The sequence below is a fragment of the Misgurnus anguillicaudatus genome, chromosome 3 (genome assembly GCF_027580225.2).
Source record: "Misgurnus anguillicaudatus chromosome 3, ASM2758022v2, whole genome shotgun sequence".
In the NCBI taxonomy this organism is placed as follows: Eukaryota; Metazoa; Chordata; class Actinopteri; order Cypriniformes; family Cobitidae; genus Misgurnus; species Misgurnus anguillicaudatus.
This window is the reverse complement of record NC_073339.2, coordinates 40,209,279-40,230,867: the sequence shown is the minus strand read 5'-3', so window position 1 is coordinate 40,230,867 and position 21,589 is coordinate 40,209,279. Positions and strand designations below refer to the sequence as shown.

The 21,589-nt window shown below is 35.9% G+C and overlaps 1 protein-coding gene across 4 annotated transcripts in view; it reads left to right on the top strand.

Moving 5' to 3' along the window:
* Positions 1-13,680, top strand: part of dachb (dachshund b) — a 54,867-nt gene extending 41,187 nt beyond the window's left edge. For 3 of the 4 annotated variants that reach the window (XM_073866171.1, XM_073866169.1, XM_073866168.1), the window contains 9 exons: positions 170-283; positions 384-553; positions 2,807-2,948; positions 3,342-3,413; positions 5,736-5,866; positions 5,958-6,105; positions 9,054-9,191; positions 9,280-9,345; positions 13,208-13,680. In XM_073866171.1, coding sequence (XP_073722272.1) covers positions 170-283; positions 384-553; positions 2,807-2,948; positions 3,342-3,413; positions 5,736-5,866; positions 5,958-6,105; positions 9,054-9,191; positions 9,280-9,345; positions 13,208-13,245 — 1,019 coding nt within the window. In that variant the 3' untranslated portion in view covers positions 13,246-13,680. The remainder of the gene's footprint in view (positions 1-169; positions 284-383; positions 554-2,806; positions 2,949-3,341; positions 3,414-5,735; positions 5,867-5,957; positions 6,106-9,053; positions 9,192-9,279; positions 9,346-13,207) is intronic. The other variant, XM_073866170.1, reaches the window with a different exon arrangement.
* The last annotated feature ends 7,909 nt before the right edge of the window (positions 13,681-21,589 follow it).

Below are 21,589 nucleotides of genomic sequence, written 5' to 3'. Positions count from 1 at the left end.
GTTCTCTGGGGACACCAAAGATTTATTTGACATCTTAAAAAAGTCTTGTGACATGGCCCCTTTAACCCCAACAGCTGGATTTGATCAGCCAACAAAGAACCATTTAAAGACCTTTATTTTTAATAAGTTGATTTTATATTTACAATATTCGTCTTGTGTGTTTTCAAAGGACATAGTGATTCGTCCTGGGAAAGAGAGAAACATTCGTCACCTGTTTCAGAGAAAACACAGCACAGTGTGAATCAGCTCAATCCTCTCCAACACACCCATCTACTGGCCAACAGTTAGTATTAAACATTCACATTTACGCTGTCGTTCCCTGATTTATCAGTAATGATCAATATCTCTCTCACACATCCTTCTGTTTTCGGTCTTTTTCGCAGGACTGGATTTGCCCTTTATGATGATGCCCCATCCGCTGCTTCCTGTTGGACTTCCTCCTGCATCTGTTGCCATGGCAATGAACCAGATGAACCACCTTAATACAATTGCCAACATGGTTGCCAGCGCACAGGTGCACAGTCCTGTCTCCAGGCCAACATCTGTCATCAAGGTAGAAGACACACAACACTCGGATGTGCTTTACCGGCTCTTCTGCCGCAAGGTCATCAGGGATTTCTCAGACAAACTCATAGATATTGTATAGCTGTAGTTTGAAGTTAATTTTAAAAGGTCATAAGAATTTAGGATTGTCAATGCTGGTCTAGAGAAGCTTATGTTTACTGGTGTATTTGATGGACCATCATGGTCATGGCATATAGCCACATGGTTTCTAGCTGTTGACAAATCAAAAGTCATCGCACATCCCTGTCAAAATTGCTCAAAATGGGTGCTTGAGTAGAAAATATACAGTACTGTGCAAAAGTCTCTGGCTGCCACCACCACCAAACTTGTTGTTTTTAGAAGTTTTAATGTCCATCCATATTTATTTTTCAGTCTATTTTATTAAGATACAAACAGAAAATATGGACTAAATGTTTTCTTTAGGCATCGTCAGTGTTTAGTGTGACCTCTCTTGGCACTAAACACATCTTGAGTGTTTTTGAGCAGAATGAAGTAAAAAATTCAATTCAATTCAATTTTATTTTTATAGCGCTTTTCACAATTGTTAATTGTTGCAAAGCAGCTTTACATGAGTAGATGTAGGGGAGAACACAGAAAATCAATAGATAATATAAGAAGTAGAATATTGCGTTATTGCGTAAGTAGTAAAGTGCAAAGTTAAAAAAAACCCTAGGAGAAAACCCAGTGGGAAAAACTCCTAGAAGGACAAAAACCCTTGGGAGAAATTAATATATATATATATTCATATATATAAACACGGTATGGATAGGAAGCGGGTAAACGGATTAAACTGGTTCAGCTGGTGGTCGTTGGTCGGGCATCAGCTGGGCATCACATTAAAAGACTAATTTCTTTAAAATTAGAAATTAGGATTTAATTTTATTTACGTTTAAGAAATCCTGCAGTTTCCTTATTAATTATATATGATCCCTATTACATTGCAAAAACAACAAATCTAATTGTGGCATGGTGGCCTAAGACTTTTGCACAGTACTGTACATCACAAAGTAAAACAAGTCAAAGTCGGCAAAAGATGAAATTTCGAAACTATTCAATAAATAAATAAATACATCTTGTTTGTGTCGCTGTGTTGTGCTGACTCTGTCTCGTTTCACTTTGACAAGTTATTTATGTCCATTAGCTGGTCCAGACTGATTTGTTTGACTGTTCGCTGGTTTCAAATCCAAACCTGAAATTGTATTTGCTATATTTAAAAAGATGAAAATGAAAATTTCATAATTTACTCACCCTCATGTGGAGTTTCTTTATTCAAACAAGTAAGATACTTTGATAAATGGCAGTAACCACACGGTTGGTGGTATCCATTGACTCCCATAGTAGGAAAAACAAATAGTATGGAAGTCAATGGTACCGTCAACTGTGTACTTAGAAACTCATACAGAGAATAAATAATACAGCATTTTCATTTTTGGGTGAACTATCCCTTTAAAAGCATTGTTTTATTATTTACTTACTCTGTTGCGAACAAACATCTTTGAATAAACAAAAAAAAATAAAATGTCTAAATTTTTTGGAGGTGAACTAGCCCTTTAATGATGCAGTTACTATTTACTGTTATTTTTGTAAGATATTGTGTATTTATATGTGGCTTCCCTATGAAAATGCAGCTAAATTTTTTTTTTAATTTACTGTTATCTACATAAAATCACCCTTTATAATATAACCTTGATATCTTTAATATTGACTAAGTAAGATCATGTCAAATCAGCACTGGCGGCTCATGACTGCTCATCCGAGGGGCGCTAATTCAAAATAAGTGTTTGGAGTGTCATGTATGTTGCTTGCGTTTTCAAAATATGTGTTTGTTGCATCATGTGACCATGTGCATGACGTGTTTTGTCAAAATAAGTGCCTGCTGCACATGAGTCAAAACCGTTTATGATAAAAGAGATGCTCACGTTCACAAATTACATGCAAGACACTTCCTTAACACTAAACTCTGATTACGCATGAGATTATGCGAGTATCTGGCAAACGCGAGCGTCTCTTTTATCATAAACCCTTCAGACGCGTCTGCAGCAGGCACTTATTTTGACAAGACACGTGATGCACATTGGATCTCTCGATGCGCAGAACACATATTTTGAAATTACGAACCACACACATGACGGGCTACATACATGTTGTGACGAACTTTGCATCGAGCGCCCTCGAAAAAATAAGTCACTGGCCGCCACTGGAAATCAATGAGTAAAATCAATCTTCTTCTGTTTCATTTTAGCAGGAGTGTTTTGAGGAGAGTCCCTCTTTGACAGCATCTGTAGAGGGAACGGTTCCTCAGAAACCTGAATCGTCACCTCAACAAACCAGTTCAGCTCCCAGCAGCCCCACAAACTCACACACACAATCTCCTCAGAAAGCAGGTGCATTTACACATTTAGACATGATATTACACATTAAAAACACAAGGTGAGAGTGAGATTTGCAAAGGCAAGAACCACTCGCCATATCTTAAGGAAATGTCGTTTTTGAATCGTAATGGATTTATGTGAATTCTGTTATTGCACTGTGATATTACTCTTGTTTCATATCATCTTATGCAAATCATGCCTATAGCAAACAACATTATGTGGTTTACATTGAGGAACCATATGTCTTAATCTGATCAACAATTATTGCAATGTTTTTGTTGCATACTGTATGCAATAACAGCACAAAGCAATATACGTTCGTAAAAAAGGCTGTACCGGTCTTAAATCCTTTGATTTTATATATTAACTATTTTAATATCTCTCTCTCTCTCTCTTTCTGTTGAGCGTACGACATTCATGACGAACACAAAGAGACAAATCCAGCTCTGCTTATGAACCGGCTTTCCAATGACAGAGGTGCGTTCGTTTAACATAACGTTAATAGTGACAATATTACATAATATAAACAAAACTCTGACCTCATCTACTTCTAATATTATAGTTCAAATATTACACACAGTTACATCATCTATGTCGAGTTCTGTAATGCAATATTTTATTCGGTCCGATACATAGGTTAAAAAAACAACACGATTAAACTGGCATGCTCATAATTCATATCCTCTAATGGTACATATATAAAATTTGTAAACCAACAGATTTTGATCACCAGGTAATGCTTAATGCTTGATATTAAGGGACATTAAAACTATTTCCAAAGGTTGCATTTCAAAAAATAAACAAAATGTTTTATTTTAATGTTAAAACTTCAATAGGTCATGTTTCTTGATGGTATTACATGTATGAATATGTATTATTATTATATTATAAGAATATGTAATAATATTTAAAAAAATAACGTGTAAGTTAACCTGTGCTGGGTTTTTTCGATCCATGGTTCCTGCAGATATGGACATTTTTTTGACAATAGTCCCTTTCACACATACAGTCTTTACTGGTAATTTACTGATAAATTGCCGTTAACATGTCATGTGTGAACAGAACCAGTGCTCCCAATTTACCAGTAAGACAGGTTGTAAGTTTACCAGTAATTTACCGGTAAGCGCTGTGTGTGAAAGAAAATTATAGGATTACCGGCATTTAGAACGGACGACGTCAGACCGTGCTGACAGCTTCGGGCCAATCATAGCGTTTTAATACAGATGACGCGTATACCCCCACAGTGTTTACTGACGTTTCCACACACATGCTGCTTGAAAGTTGAGCACACCTGAAGTTTACGTCCACATTTCTTCACCAAAGTTGTTTAAAACAGCTTACCGCCGAATTGCCGACGTCCTTAGCACGCTCTCTGTGAAGCCTAAAGTGCAATCAGTAGTGTTGTTAAAAACGCATTTTCGGTTTGACGTCGTCTCATTCAATGTTGTTTGGTCATGAGCAACTTCGCGACTGTTTACCACAGACGTCAAAACAACAAAATACGGACCGTGGTTATGAACGACGTGGATTGTTTACAAATACAACACTGAGCTCACCGCGTGCTACAGGTACTTCCGCTTTCTCAACGAATTTACCGGTATTTTGATACTGATGTGTGAATGATGTCTTACTGGTAAAATAACGGAACGCCACTGCGTGTGTGAACAGCACATTTTTGTATTTACTGGTAAATTCATTCTGGTAAATTCATGGTAATTTACCAGAATTACTGTGTGAAAGAGGCTATTGTTACAATTTCCTTGCACTTAAATTTTCAAGTTTAAAGGGGTCATATTATGAGACTTTTTTAAGATGTAAAATAAATCTTTGGTGTTCCCAGAGTTCGTATGTAAAGTGTGAGCTCAAAATGTGCTGTTTTGGGGTGTGTCCTTTAAAATGCAAATGAGCTTATAAAATGCAAACACTGAGCCCCATAATGGTGGTTTGTTGAAATTGAAACCCAATTGTGCTCTCTCTCTCTCTCTCTCTCTCTCTCTCTCTCTCTCTCTCTTAAATATGGAAAAGGACAGATTTTCACGCTCTTTCCCCACCATTGACGAGTTATCTCCTCAATTAAGAGAAAAAATTTGCATAAAAAAGTGTTCCTGATGAGATTTTATGTTAATTTGTAATACCGCAATTATCCACTACTTACCCAATTTATAAAAAACTGAATTTTAAACTCTGTGTATGTTTTGATAATCATTCTAAATCTGACCTCTTACAAAATTCCTTCACAAAAATTATTATTTTAGCTTTTTGCTAAAAATTTTTTTTTTTTTTTAAGAATAATACCCATATGTACGAGTTTATAAGCAGAGAAAAAATATAGATAGGATGAAACGTTTTTTTTTTCCCCGGTTTGTTTGTTTGAAAGCAAAGGGTCTGTTCTTTCATTTGATATATTTGTATGTTTATTTTTAGAAATTTTTTTCCTGGAAGGCATTTTGTAAAACTTTTGTAAAAATCACAAAAATGCAACTTTTCAAAAAATGGCTGGCAGGGAATGAGTTAATCAACTCAAATTTACAATTCATTTTAACTTTCTTAATCATAATGTATAAAAAGTTATTTCAACTTCATTTTATAATTTATAGCAACTCCTCACTAGTCAGAAAAGTTGAAATGAATTGTAATTTCAAATTGATTCAACTTTAATAAAAATTTAAGTGCAACAAGAAATCTTTACAGTGTATGTTACTGTTAAGTTTGTCTATATTTTGCTCAACCATGGATTGAAATGAATTTTTAGGGTGTACCTGTCAGAGTAATTAAATTCTTCGCATTCTTGATGTGCAGTTGAGCAGAATGCAGTGAAGCCAATGGTATTTGACAAGATCCCTCCTCAAGTGTTTCCCTCGGGCTTCCCTGCTTCCCTCCTATTCACAGATGGTCTTTCCTCTGTTGAGACACTGCTCACTAACGTCCAGGTACAGTCATGGAGGAAGAGACGCAAACACATACATACAGTACGAAACCGCGTCCAAAATCATATGTAACATGTTTGCGTGTACTTTTCAGGGCCTGCTGAAGGTGGCTTTGGAGAACGCTCGTCTGCAGGAGAAACAGCTTCAACAGGAGAGGAGAGAGCTGAAGATGGAGCTCTACAGAGAAAGAGAGATGAGGGAGAGTTTAGAGAGACAACTCACATCCGAGCTACACAGTCGAGGTATGAAGATTTTGAGAAGAATACTTTTGGAGTCTGTTGAAAAAATTTGGAGTCTGTTGTTGACTATCATTATCATCATCTATTGACTCACTATCAGTGTATTGGGTAAATAAAGGAGAAATTAAGAGTTTGGTTCCAAAACGCAATAAATCAATTTTGACAAATTTCTGTAAAAACGTGTTTTCTATACCAATGAAGTGACAAGATGAAAAACACTATTTTCTGTTACAAACTTTCACATAGCATCTTTAGGTTATAAAAAATCTTTGGTGTTCCCATTTGTAATACCGCAATTATCCACTACTTACCCAATTTATAAAAAACTGAAGCAAAAAAATTTTTTTTTACTAATTTTAAACTCTGTGTATGTTTTGATAATCATTCTAAATCTGACCTCTTACAAAATTCCTTCACAAAAATTATTATTTTAGCTTTTTGCTTTTTTAACATTAAAAATTCAAATCCGGATAATTTTTTCGGCAAAATGCATTAAATCCATGAAAGTTTTATTTTTTCAAACTGGTATAAATCTATTGAAATCTATTATATAAATGTGCATTCATCTTTGCCGTGTTATATTCGTTTAGTTGACTAGTGGTATACACTGTTAAAAAAATAAACATTAATGACATTAATCAAAACACTTACTTTGTCATATTAAGAACACTGTCATTGCTGCGGTCATCATTGGGATGTCGTCGCTGAACTTTTTTAACAGCAATCAGCTGTAAAATGCTTTGGTCCTGCTCGATTTTCGTTGACTTGGAGTAAAATAATGGAAAGTTTATTATAGATGCCCTGGGGTCATTGTGTTAGCATGACAAAAGCTTAATGCAGTCGTATGAGAACAAACAACGGCCGGCATTTTTCCATCGCCCGAGTGGATATTTTTTTATGTTTCTTCCCCGCTACAGAAAACCACCACAGGTTTATCCCTTCCAACAAAGGTATTTTTTTGTTTTTGTTTGTTTGTTGATCACAAAGTTCGAAGTAGATGAGGAAAACTAGGATTCTGTGTGTATTCAACGCACTGCCGTTGTTGTTTAAAGTGCGTGGAATGGTGTGCTGTGATTTGTTGAGCGGATTTATTGCATTTTGCAGAAAAGGAGGACTGGCATTTAGTGCATTTTGGAAAAAAGGGGAAAAAAGATGACAGAATAACAAAGCGGATATTGGATTTTGCATAAAATTAAGAATTTAGTTTTTAATACTGACCAGATACAATACTGAAAATGGCGTTTATCACATTTTGGAACCAAACTCTTAAAATATCTTTTAATTGCAATTTATATTGCTATGTAGTAAGCTGTGCGTACACCTTGCGTTGCCTGACACGCACCTCACCAAAAATGTGACAAAGCTTCAGTTCTACGTGGGCCATAAGCGCTGTGATTGGTCTGCTAGAACCGCTCTTGTCAGGTCAAAAATATATATGCAGAACTATAAATCATGCTTTACTCACATGTTATTTTTTGTTATTTGTAACTTAACATACCCACCAATCAGTTATTTCCCATACAATAAAAATGGATGCCAAATTTAAAAAAAGCACTATAAAAGTGTGTATATTTCTGATCCTCTGATGTTAGATGGAGCATTCTGTATTTCAAATCCCTAAAATTAGGTGCATTATGACAAAATGTTTATGTAAAACTTTATCGATTTGCTTTGATTGTTTCTTATTTGTGAGTCCATTGATTGAAAGCGTAATGCAAACTTGACCTAAACCCTACTAAAAAGCTGGTCTCCCAGACTTGTTTTAGTTTAAGCTGGTCTAGCAGGCTGGTTTTAGAGGGGTTTTGGACACTTTTTAGCTGGTCAGGCTGGAAGACCGGCTGACCCACCAGCTTAAACCAGCTTGACCAGGCTGGAAGCCTAAGGTACATGGGTGATTCTCACGAAATCCATATTTAAAAGGTGTCCAGCATCAGAATTTGTAAAAAGCACATATAAGATTACGGTCTGAACTTACTATAACCATTTTTAGAGGATTTTAAAAAATATTTCCTATAGAATTATTTAAATTTTTTTGATTATCATTATCAAAAATTATCATTACCACAACATATTAGGCCACATTAAATATATGCATTTACAAACTCATGTTTCGGTAATGAGAACTAAAAAGTTGCCTAGGACCAAACAAACAAAATTTTAACTTTTATCTGGGAAGAAAAAATAAGAACTGCTTACCTGGTAGCCATCTTGAGTGTCACAGTCAATTATGTCCCTTCCAACAAATTTTTTTGAAAATTTTAGTTCCTTGATGGCTTAAACAATGATTGAAAATTGTTGCGGAGGCGAGAAAATTGGTCTTGGACACATTTATATTCCTTATTATTGTCTCTACAATTACCAATGATCACCAAACACCACATGTTTCTTTACTGTAAATGTTTATAGACTGAAGCTTTTATTTTTTAGATTTTTTAATTATAAATATTTCCATGTCAAAGAACCCAAATCCAGTCATGGACAAGTTGCGGTAATGAAACTTTTCAACTTAAATGTGGAAAAAACAACATAATTGGTTTGTATGATGTCATTTGAAATCATGTGCAAAATAGTACATGAAGAGATGTTTGTAACTGTATGCTTCTTATTTTGATAGCATAGACCTTTTTATTAAAATGTTTTATGACACCTCATAAGTCTTGTAATTTTGCGAGAATCACCCACATATTGGTATCAACAAGTGCATATTAGTACCTCAAATGTACATATTGGTACCAAATGTATACATATCTGTACCTAAATGGTATATATTTTTTAAAGGATACTACTAGTGACAGGTGGGGACAAATTTTTTACCTTTTATTCTGATATCGCTTTCCTAACTTTTGAAGTTGCATTAGAGATAAAAGTCAAATGTAAACAATACCTAAAATGTAAACGTAAAAACTAAAATGCTATGTACAGGCCTTTCAATTCTGTCGTTCTGTCTGCAGCCAGCATTCAGCGACGTTTAAAGAAGGAAAAGAAGGCAAAGAGAAGGTTACAAGAGGCGCTGGAATACGAGTCCAAAAGGCGAGGGCAGATCGAGCAGGCGTTGCAACAGGCCACTTCAACCGACTCTCTCATACACGGTGAGATTCACAGACCGTCTCAGTGTGTTTTGTTCAGAGTCAAACACTTTCAGCAGGCTTTGTCACCTGTTGCTGTCTGTTAACACAGATCCAGTCAGTCTGGATATGGAGACAGGACACTGCAGAAGCCCAAAGGACAACTGCATGTTACAAGGTACAGTATTTTATTCACAATAAGGAGAAGAACTGGCCTGTTTTATATGCCATATTTTTTAATGCACAACAAAAATCTGACCAAAGTTGATCACCAAACTGGAAGAGAAAAAGTCACATGCAGTATATTTTAATGCAAAAGTTGCAGTGGGGGCCCGTGACTGCTCATCCGAGGGGCGCAAATTCAAAATAAGTGTTCGGAGTGTCATGTGTGTTGCTTGTGTTTTCGAAATATGTGTTTGTTGTGTCATGTGAACCATGTGCATCACGTGTTTTGTCAAAATAAGTGCCTGCTGCAAACGTTTCAAAACCGTTTATGATAAAAGAGACACTCACGTTCACAAAATACACGCTTGACACTCCCTTAACAGTAAACTCTGATTATGCATGAGATTATGCGAGTATCTGACAAACGCGAGCGTCTCTTTTATCATAAACCCTTTAGACGCGTCTGCAGCAGGCACTTTTTTTGACAAGACATGTGGTGCACACAGGTTCACTTGACGCGCAGAACACATATTTTGAGATGACGAACCACACACATGACGGGCTACATACATGTTGTGACGAACTTCGCATCGAGCGCCCTCGAAAAAGAAGTCACCGGCCGCCACTGAAAAATTGTATTAACCCAATTCTGAGTTGTTTAAAGCTAGGGTTAGCTAAAATAAATAAATCCAACTGTTGGGTTTAAATTAAACTATACTCAAAACCCTAGATTGTTTAAACTCCAACAGTTGGGTTCGTCCATATTTTATCCAACAATAGGTTTAAACAACCCAGCATCTTTTAGATCATCAAATCTGTACTGCACCACTCAGATCACATTTCTGGTGTGTTTGTGGGATTAGTCAGATGCTAAAACAACACGGTCAGGGCATACAAATAAACAACGTTATGGGAGGACAGTTCATTTCTCCAAGCAGTCCTTGTACGAAACGTATAAACACACTTACAAATGTAGCATGTATTTTTACAGACATGCACAATTTCAGCAGGAGATTAAGTGGTTTATTCACATTTGATGTCTTGACCTCATTTACCCTTTCCCATCTCGACATCACCGCGGACCACTCATCCGCATCCTCCAAACAGATGACATCATCGGCTCCCACTGTCTCCGAATGAGACCATTAGCAAATAAACACATAGATGAATCAAAAGACCGGGGATTAATTGCAAGTTTCCTGTGTAAGCAAAGGCTCACCGCAGGAATATTTCTGCTGCACATATCTATTCGCGTATCTGCAGCTGGTCACTCTCTTTTTTTATCTAACCCCTTGCTACTATAGCCACATAATAAATTGCTTGAATTAGACATCATGTTGATTTTAGTAAAATGAATCCTTAATACAGAGAAAATATGTTATATACAATTAAATTAATATCATTCAATTTATTTAGCTAAAACATACATTTAGTTGTAGCTAAAACATGAAACGGAGTTTTATTTATTAGTGCATTCCTCTCTAGTGGAAAGGATTTGACTGACAACTGAACAGACATATGAGCTAATCGACACTTGATCTCTGGTCTTGACTCGTCCTCGATTCCAACACTGGATTGATTTCAATATTTGTCTTCACATTGATTTTAAACTTTTAAATATTGACTGATTAAGATTTGAAATCAAGGTTATATGCCTTATTCTGTCATGCCGCAGTTTTGATTCCAAACCGAGCCTGTGAGGGATGGACGTCCAGAGCGCTTTAAACCTACTTTTTGTATCAGGATGCTGGTCATTCAGCCATCAAAACACTGAAAATACATTGTTTTACAAAGTTCCACAGAACAAAGAACCTCAGAAAACGTGGATTGTTAAAATTAGAAGGGACATATGACCTCATTTGAAATGAGAATGGCGCGTTGTGTACATAATATCCGTTTTGGATATTAGCCTGTTAGCTAATCGCTAATTTTGAACAACTCGTGTTGTAAGCATGTTTACTTATCTTTAAACTTATCTTTTTAGTGCAACAATACAATATTTTATGACAACAAGTCTGCATCTCCGGTTTGTATTGAACATAAGCGTATGTCCCATGTATTTTCTTCGTTATGTTTTTTTAACATTGACTTAATAAGAAATTATTGATGTGACAGTTCGTTGTGCAAGTATTGTTAGAGGTAAAACCCCATATGAACCCCTATAGTTGAATAAATCCTCCTTCTGTTGATTCCGGTCAATGTGCTTAAAAAACTTACAGAAGAAAAGGTTTTAAACATTGCCTTGCATTATTTGTAATCTTTACGAATTGGAGATATGTACTTATAGGACTATATTAGTGTTTTAAAGGGACACTCCACCTTTTTTTGAAAATATTCTATTTTTCCAGCTTCCCTAGAATTAAACATTTGATTTTTGCCGTTTTGAAATCCATTCAGCTGATCTCAGGGTCTAGCGCTACCACTTTTGGCATGGCTTGGCATGATTCATTGACTCTGATTAGACCATTAGCATCGCGCCTAAAAATAACCAAAGAGTTATTTTTTTAATTTCGATATTTTTCCTATTTATGACTTGACTCTTCTGTAGTTGCATCGTCTACTAAGACTGGAAAGACTAAGGAAAAATATCGAAACTCTTTGCTTATTTTTTTAGGCGCGATGCTAATGGTCTAATCAGATTCTGCTAAGCTATGCTAAAAGTGCTAGCGCCAGACCCGGAGATCAGCTGAATGGATTCCAAAATGGGGAGCTGGAAAATTGTGTCCCTTTAAAGAAAAGTAAGCATGCTTACAACATTCGGAATTAATGATTAGCCAACAGGCTAATAACAGGCTTTTCTTTTTAACAATCCATAATTTCTGAGGTTCTTTGTCTTGTGGAAATTTGTAAAATAATTAGGTCCGGGACTTTAACGCGTTAATTAAGATAAATTAATTACACAAAAAATAACGCGTTAAACATTTTAACGCATTTTAATCACACTTATTTTTGCACCGCGGAACATTTCTCATTGGATGAGTTTCAGGGGACCGATTATACTGGAGCACCAACTAGCGTTCATGACTTCAGACAACAACAAACCACAGTGACCATGAACGAAGAAGCTGATGAGATCGCTTTGGTTGGCCCCGTGGATGGGAATTTTTTTAATAAAAAAGAACGGATGGAAGCGTCGATAAGAGCATGGTAAGCTATGCAACAAGGAATTCACATATCACCGCAGCACATCGAGTCTCAAGTATCATCTCAATGCAAAACATATAGCAGCTAGCGTGGACGTTAGCCCGACTCCGAGTACAACGACTTGGTTAAACAAATATAAACAATATTTTGATGCTTAAGCTTATGTATTCAGTCATTATTCGTGGTATACTAAAAATCCATGTGAAAAAATAACTTCTCAATGTTTTCAGGTCAAATATTTATATGTTATTAAAATGTGATTAATTTCGATAAATTAATTACAAAGCCTCTAATTAATTAGATTAATTTTTTTAATCGAGTCCCGGCCCTAAAAATAATGTATTGTCTGTGTTTTGATGGCTGTCTGACCAGCATCCCAGTACAAACAATAGTTTAATGCGTGCGCTCTGGACATCCATCCCTCAAAGCCTCGTTTTGGAATCAATAAGGCGGCAGGCTGAATAAGGCGTATATTTCACAGAATTTTCTTGACATTATGTAGAATGATTTTATGTAGAAAGCAGTAAATAACAAAAAGACTTAAGTTGGGTTTTTACAGACAGGGTCACGACCCAGCATCCAGCCAGAACACAAATCGGTAAATTGGTGGCTTTAAATCAAAATGTTGGTCGGATATCCCCATTTTTTACTTTATTTCAATTCTGAACATTGCTGTTCTGGACTGATCTGATATGTTGTTTTCTAACATTTGGCTCATTTCTTCCTTACAGAAAACAGAACATTTACAAAGAACCCACTAATGTATTAAGAAGAGGCAAACTTCCAGTAATAGTTCTCCAAATCATGGATACTCTCTACACTTTTTAAATGTTGTTACCAAACTATAGAGGACCTCCTTTAAATAATGGATATATGAGAGAGAGAGAGAGAGAGAGGGATGAACTCTTCCACTGAACCTCACAGCATTCCAGATTCTTTTATTTCTTTTAATCCACATCCATTTAGCTTCACTTCCTGTTTTAGTTCTGCTGCTCTATACAGGTAGTAATGTTACTTGTTTGGAAGTATGCTGTTATCACTGATGAACATCTTTACAATGGTGACCTTTACTCTAATACTCAAGAGAGATGAAATGTAAATAATGGAGGATAACAGTGGGCCAAGAGAGGAAGATGAAAGGAGGATACGTCTTGGTTTTGGTGAAGAAAACTTGAGTGTTTCTCAAATAAAGTGTGAGAATGTTTCCCTTTTTGTTGCTTTTCTCTCGTACGTCCATGTATGTCGTATTCATCTGTCCGTGTTTCCTGTTTATCTTAATGATACTTTAAAGCTGCATTTTGTAATTGTTTTGGGTTAACAAACAAAAGCAACTACACTGTAAAAAGTAAAAGTTGGATCAATTAAAAAATTACTTCAATTGGTACCGCCTAAACATTTTACGTTTTTAACTTCACTTAATGTGAGATACAGTGGCAAGATGACAGAATTTGTTTGTGTAATTATTTAGGGACATTATGTTTGGCAATACCCTTGACTTAGATGAAGATCCGATTTTATGACCAAATTATTCAGAAAACCACGAATTTCCAAAATGTTCACGTACTTTTTCTTGCCATTGTAATTTAAGTTACCAATTAAAGTATGTTTTTAAGTAAAGCAGTACATAAAAGACCCCATCTCACAGAAATTCGTGTTATAGTCACGAAATATTTGATTAATGAGGAAAAAATATAGAATTACACAATAAAGAAAGTCGTGCCACGGACGAAAAACTATTTATAGAAATTTGTGCTGGGTGACACGAAAAAGACATTCATGCTCCAATGGCACGTAAAACAGCGGAAAATCTTGTCAATAACACGAATAAACTAATCAAATATTTATTGACAATAACACTACTTGCTGTGAGATAGGGTAGCAAAGATCTGTGCTTACCTTACCCTGATTTACAACTGTAAGCTTAAAATGATTTATAATTTGATCTATCAGGTACGATTTCACAAGAATTGTTAGGTTTTTTTACATTTGACTCAACCTCACGTAAAGAAATGTAAAGTTACCTGCAGATCACGGTATAGATGCAAAAGTGACCCATTGCAGCTTTAAAGGGGACATACTGTATCATGAAAATCTGACTTTTTCCATGTTTGACTCATTCCCCGCCAGCCTTTTTTTTAAAAGTTGCCCAGCAGCATTTTTTTGAGTTTTTAACAAAGGTTTTACCAAATGCCTTCCATGAAATTTTTCTTATATAAATATATAAACATACAAATATATCAAATGAAAGAACAGACCCTCTGCTTTCAAACAAACTTTTTATAACTTCTTAAAGGAAAACACCACCGTTTTTCAATATTTTACTATGTTTTTACCTCAACTTACACCCATTGGTACATACCTATATTTTTTCAATGCCTGCACTTCTGGTCTTTGTGCAGCGCCTTGTGAATGTGTTAGCATTTGGCCTGGCCCCATTCGTTCCTATGGCTCCAAACGGGGATGAATTTAAAAGCCACCGGACACTTCCATGTTTTCCCTATTTAAAGACTGTTACATGAGTGGTTGCACGAGTAAGTATGGTGGCACAAAATTAAACTTTTTTTGGAGCCATAGGAATGAATGGGGCTAGGCTAAATGCTAACACATTTACGAAGCGCTGTACAAAGATTAAAAGTGCACCAATTGAAAAAGATAGGTATGTATTTATTCATCTAAGTTGAGGTAAGAACATAGTAAAATATTTAAAAAACGGTCGTGTTTTCCCTTAAAGGTGCAGTGTGTAAATTTTAGCGGCATCTAGTGGTAAGGTTGCGAATTGCAACCAACGGCTCAGTCCAATGCTCACCCCTCGCATTTGCAACACATAGAGAAGCTACAGTAGCCACCACCGGACAAACATGTCATCTTCGGAGACAACTTAGTAAAAAAATGTGTCCGTTAAGGGCTGTAGAAACATGGCAGCACAAAATGGCGACTTCCATGTACACTGAAAAAAAATTATTCATTGAATTTTATCGATTTTTTTAAGTTTTTTTTTAATTTAAGCTACATTTAAACAAAAGTTTTATATTTGATTTTACTTATCTATTTTGTTTAGCTTAAATTAATTAATTACAGCCACTTAATATAATAATACCGCCCCTTAATCTGCACTATTCAAGTACGGCACTGCCATTTAGTGCAGAAAGAGAGAGAAAACATTATTGACAGCACAATTGAGATTCAATTTCAACAAACCACCATCATGGGAATCAGTGTTTGAATTTCATCAGCCCATTTCCATTTAACAGGACAAACCCAAAAAAGGCACATTGTGGGGTATTTTAAGCTAAAACTTCACATACACACTCTGGGGACTCATTTTACATCTTAATAAGTCTTGTGAAATCTCCTCTGTTAGATGTTTGCCTCCAACAGGTCACAACTATTTTTTTCAGTTGTATATGACTTTGTTTTGTGAATAATTTTATTGACTTTGAGTCACTGAGTCCCATCCCCAAAGTTTTTCTCAATGAAAAATGAAACCATTCTTAATATCATTGCGATTTGAATTATTCTAGTCATATGGTATTGATTGTGAATATTTCAGCCAACTTTAAAGTCTACGAAACTCAAATCATGCTGACCAGCCAATGGCAACTGGCCTAGCGACAAGGTGCTTTTTCCACCTGATTTTGTGTTTGTTCGAACTGTTTAGTGCCTAGGTTTTTTTGCTGCCATTTACAAAATTGGCAAGTGTGTGATATGTAGCATTTAAACAAGAGCAATAAACAAAGCAATGCTCATGTCATTGGTGTCACCTTTATCAATGCGATCCCGTATGAAGCAAAAGCCATCAAACAAGCCGATTGATTCAGATCATGCAAATGAGACCCCATTAGATCTTAAATGTCTCTTCACAGCAGAGGATTGGCCTTTATTGACAGAAATCAAAGTACTCATTTACATTCATATTGTAGTCTGGTTCTCTCTGGATATATTAAGTAATTGTAGATTGGTATAAAAATTGAATGCTTCCAGTTTAACAATTTAAAGAGAGCTAGCAGTTTGATTTTAAGTAGGTAGCTTAGTAAAGCCAAGGACTTTGGCATTGTAGTCAAAGCTGACTGATTATTCACAGTAATAGAAAAAACTCCAGCTGTGTAATATCCTTTTCCAAACAAGGATATCATGAATCAAAGTGCACACTGTATTGTGGAATTGTAATCTGTTTTTTAATATTTTTTAAACATCACTAGAGACCATAAATCTGTGGGAACCATAAATAGTCTCTGTTGATGATGAAACCGTATTTTTCCGTTTACTCCGAATTAGAATCAGTCTCTAAAAAAGGGAAATGGCCACTTTGGGACGTGGGAAAAGTGTGCTTTATAAAATACAGCAATCAAAGGGCCTGGAAGGAGCCGTAAAACAAACATGTTTAGGACACAAGAAATCCAGATGTGTTTCAAAATAATTGTTCTGTGAGAAATATATCGATACATCTGTGTAAACCTGTTTGTCTTTCCAGTTAATCTTAATGTCCTGTGATAATGTTTTCTACAACTTACACTCTCAGAAAAAAGGTAAAAAAGTTGTCACTGGGAGGGTATCTTTTAAAAAAAAGATCTTAATATGTACCATTTAGGTACAGATATGTACCTCTAATGTACATTGAATGAAGATAGGTATGTATTAATTCATTTACCTTAGAGTTACCAGTATGCACCTTTTAGATACAAAAATCTACTTTTTGAAAAAAGGTACCACCCCAGTACCACCACTTTCTTGTACCTTTTTTTCTAAGAGTGAATATATTTAATATATTTATATTTTCTTAGTCAACCTGAAATCAAAATTGACAATAATTATTGAATGCTTTCAACCTCTTTGTGAACTATTGATCTGTTGACATTTATGTTGCTGTTTTTTGCATTTTTTTTTTTTATTAATTAATATGTTGTTTTGCTCTTAAATACATCCTTTATATATGCAAAATGGCTTTAAGAATTGATTTAATTCACTATAAGCAATTATACAAATCACTATTAAAGGATAACACCACAGGTTTTCTAATGTTTTGCTGTGTTCTTACCTCAGCTTGGACGAATTGATACATGCCTATCTTTTTTCGGTGCATGCACTTAATCTCTGTACAGTGCGTCGTGAATGTGTTGGCATTTGGCCTAGCCCCATTCGTTCGTTGGGATCCAAACAGGGATGAATTTTGAAACCACCAAACACTTCCATGTTTTCCCTATTTAAGGACTGTTACATGAGTAGTTACACGAGTATATGGTGGTAAAAATAAAACGTGGCAATTTTTTAAGCGGATACAAAATGAGAACTACATTGTATGGCAGAAGTGCGTAGGTGTGTAGGTCCTACGGCGTAGCCGCGACGGCGTAGTTTCCGCGTCGGTTGTCATTTATACTTTTGCATCGTCGTCCGTGTCATCATGCAAACACACATGCAGACCACTGGTAGGCAGTATCACGCATGTAACCACAGTAGCAGCGCGACCGTCAAAGAAGAAGAAGCTTGGCAAGTTAACCCACAAACGAAGTAGAACCAGCAACTTGTTGTGTATGATTTGAGAAGACCAGCAATGATGGAAGTAAATAAACAGCGACTTTTGTTGCAGTTTGAGTTTAATCACTCATCAACTAGGCCATTCTTTGTTTTTACCGTCGCAAACTGAAATATCCATGACGCAGTTTTTTTACCTGACGGGAGGGGTTCTGGTGGACCAATCACAGCGCTTGCGGTCGGCATAGAACTGACGCGCTGTTAAAATTTTTGCGAGGTGCACGTCAGAGCTACGCACAGGCTACGGATAGCCTACTGTAGCTACGGTGTAGAACTTACGCACGACTATAAATCGGGCTTTAGTTTACAGCACTTCGACCTCGGCGCGGAGTAACATCATCACTCCTGACTACTCCTCCTCTCGCTCAAACTTCGTTCAATAATACTGCGCCCGAGGTCAAAGTGCTCCAAACTAAGTGCTCTTCCGCCATACCATATAGTTCTCATTTTTATATGTTAAAAATTGCCACGCTTTGTTTTGTGCCACCATACTTACTCGTGTAACTACTCACGTAACAGTCTTTAAATAGGGAAAACATGGAAGTGGCTAAAACATCTAAATTGGTGGCTTCTAAATTCATCCCTGTTTGGATCCTAAGAAATGAATGGGGCTAGGCTAAATGCTAGCAGATTCACGGCGCGCTGTGCAAAGGTTAAGTGCAAGCATTGAATGAAGATAGGTATGTATTAATTTGTCTAAGTAGAGGTAAGAACATAGTAAAATATTGAAAAACTGTGGTGTTTTCCTTTAAGGTGCATTTACCTGAAGAGGCTGATGTTTTCTTGGGGTGGTCTATAGGTCTCTATGGATCAGATGCATCAATATATTGATGTGCCCATTATCCTCAAAGCAAACAGAAGTGTGCGTTTCTGATAAAAGGAGAAAGCGGAGTCTAAACAAATATGCGACCCTGTCTGTGAAGTTCAGGCTAATGTTTTATAATCTAATTGTGAGATCGGGAGCATTAATCTTACTTTAATTTCAATCTTACTGTCAATATTAAAGATATCAAGGTTATTTTTTCACAGAATATTATTTACGTTATTTATGATGATTTTGTGTACAGTAAATCACAAAAATGACTTTGAGCTGGTTTTTCACAGGCAGGGTCACATATTTGAAGCAGCGATTGAGAGATATGTGATTTAAAGGTTGTTGTCTCAAGTGAGATATTGGCCTATTTCACGCACCACAGCTTTCAAATAAAGATACATATTGTGAAGGAGGCACTCAAAAAGACATGAATGTTTGTGTAACAAGATTATCCATATTAGGGCACAGTGGAATGGAAGGGGAGGAAATGGTTGAAAAGGAAATTATTAAATTGTGATTAAGTCATTGAACCCGGTAACAACATTTCTCATGACATCTAAAGATAACAGGATGTTTTCTCTCATCTTCAATGACTAACATATTGCTCTATTGATGTATCGTTTTGGTTTAATTAATACAAATAAAATGGTCAGGTCAAAATCTCTCACTTGGCCACTGTATATTTTTTGGTCATTTTCTGGTTGTTTTTTAAATCAGTATCTGCATTACTTCAAAAATATTCTTGATAGACTTTAAGTAAACATATTTCCTAAGAAGATGCTATTTACACAGCAGTAAACTGTGTAGATGTGTTTCATGAATATAATGATTCTTATACGTTCATAATACTTTTTAATGATCAATATAAGTAATTAAACATAAATTATTTTACTATTTGTTATTCAAAGTGCTTAAAGATCCAATAGACTACTTCTTGTGCTTGGGACAACAGTTTGTTTATCTAAAATAGTTTGTTTGCCATATAGTTCAATATTTCGATTGATAGGTAGAGAAAAAAGATTCGTTGAGCATGACAGCTTGCATGTTGCTGCACTTTGAAGTACTTTCCTATATATTTTTGTTTGTTTGTTTTTGGACAGGATCAAATAAGATGTGTTACAATTCTTTCATTTACCAGCATGCAGTTAAACACCATGTCAATAATGCACAACACTGTAAAACTCTGGAGAAGATGCACTAAAGGAAACATCTGAAAAACAACAAATAAATAAACAAAGACCCAGAAGAGAGAGATTTATATTCTAGCTCACACTGTCTCTTGTGTAATACGTGGTGATTGCAATGTAAAAAATCAATATTTCAATTTCAGACTGCATTTTTATCCACAGAGATTAGAGAACAATCAAATTCTGGATTTTCTCCATCTGCCGAAGGAGGAAACTCTCGGCCTTACTGATAGCAAAACGAAAAGGTTTTAGCTTGGGTGCGAGATGTTTGTTTTTGTGAATTATTCATCGAGATCTGTTTGTGCAAGTGAATAGCCACTTGCTCCAATATCGAAGGGCAAATAATGCAGATTGCTCAAACACAACAGAGCAGGAATTTGACATTGAAAAGTAGCAAGACGGACAAAGACTTTTGCACTGCAGCAGGGTCACTTACTGATAAACAGACTTGTGGCAGCAAAACTGTATTTTGTATATATTTTAATATCCACTAGTCCTTTTACATTATTATTTACTTGAGAGAAAGTACCATTGATCCCTAGCCTAGGCAAAAAAGTACAATAAAACACTTTAAGGTACACTTTGCAAATGTACTAGTATGTTCACAAACTAATTTTGTACTCATGGAAGCAAAACATGTGGGTGGGTCAAAAACATTTACTGGAGTAGATGTCATTTTCTTGTATTCTGGTGCCTTTTAATCAAACTGCTTTTATAGCCTAAAATGTTTGTTTACCTTGTATAGCAGCAGGCGAAAGTTGTGAAAACACGGAATGGTCTCTAAATGAGCCAAGTGGAATGGATTTGAATCAGCAGCGTGGAGGTCAAGCCTGTATAGCTAAAACGAGTGGTTCTCAAACTTTTTCAATCTGTGGCACCCCATGGCGTTTATGACGTACAATATTCCAAAACCTTTTGCAACGTTGTATGTTTTTTTTTGTTTAGTTAAAAAAATGGAATTAAACAAAACATATTCAATTATACAGTGTAGTAGTGTTAGTAGCCTTATTTTTCATGAGATCAAATTACAGAGAATTTATGATAAATGTATGTTTTTTATAAAATCTCATTAAACTGGGCCCCCTGGCACCATCTCGGGATCGCCCAGGGGGCCACGGCCCCCAGTTTGAGAACCACTGAATTAGGGCATTCCTCGAGTGGAATGGATTTGATGACGGCGCGCTGACAAGAAAACAGACAAATGCGCTAAATTAAAAAAGTGAGTGGGTCCAATAAAAGTGGGTGGGTCTTGTCCCACGGATGCCCATGTTTGTACTTAAATGATACAAAAATTAGCTAGATAAAGTTAAGAACATCTAAGTGTATTCTACCATTTATTTCAATTCACTAAAAATCTAACCTACTGATATTTACTACACTTTTCTCAAGTGCACTTAAGTACTCCTGAAAAACAACTATACTTTTACTGTGCGTTCACACCAGTGGCCTCATTTATAAAATGCTGCGTAAAAACCATCCTACATTTGATCTTACGATCATTTAACAAAAATGCGTACGTGTGATTCATAAACCTGAATGTACGCGCAGAAAACGCGCGTAACCCTTTCAAATCTATATATCGC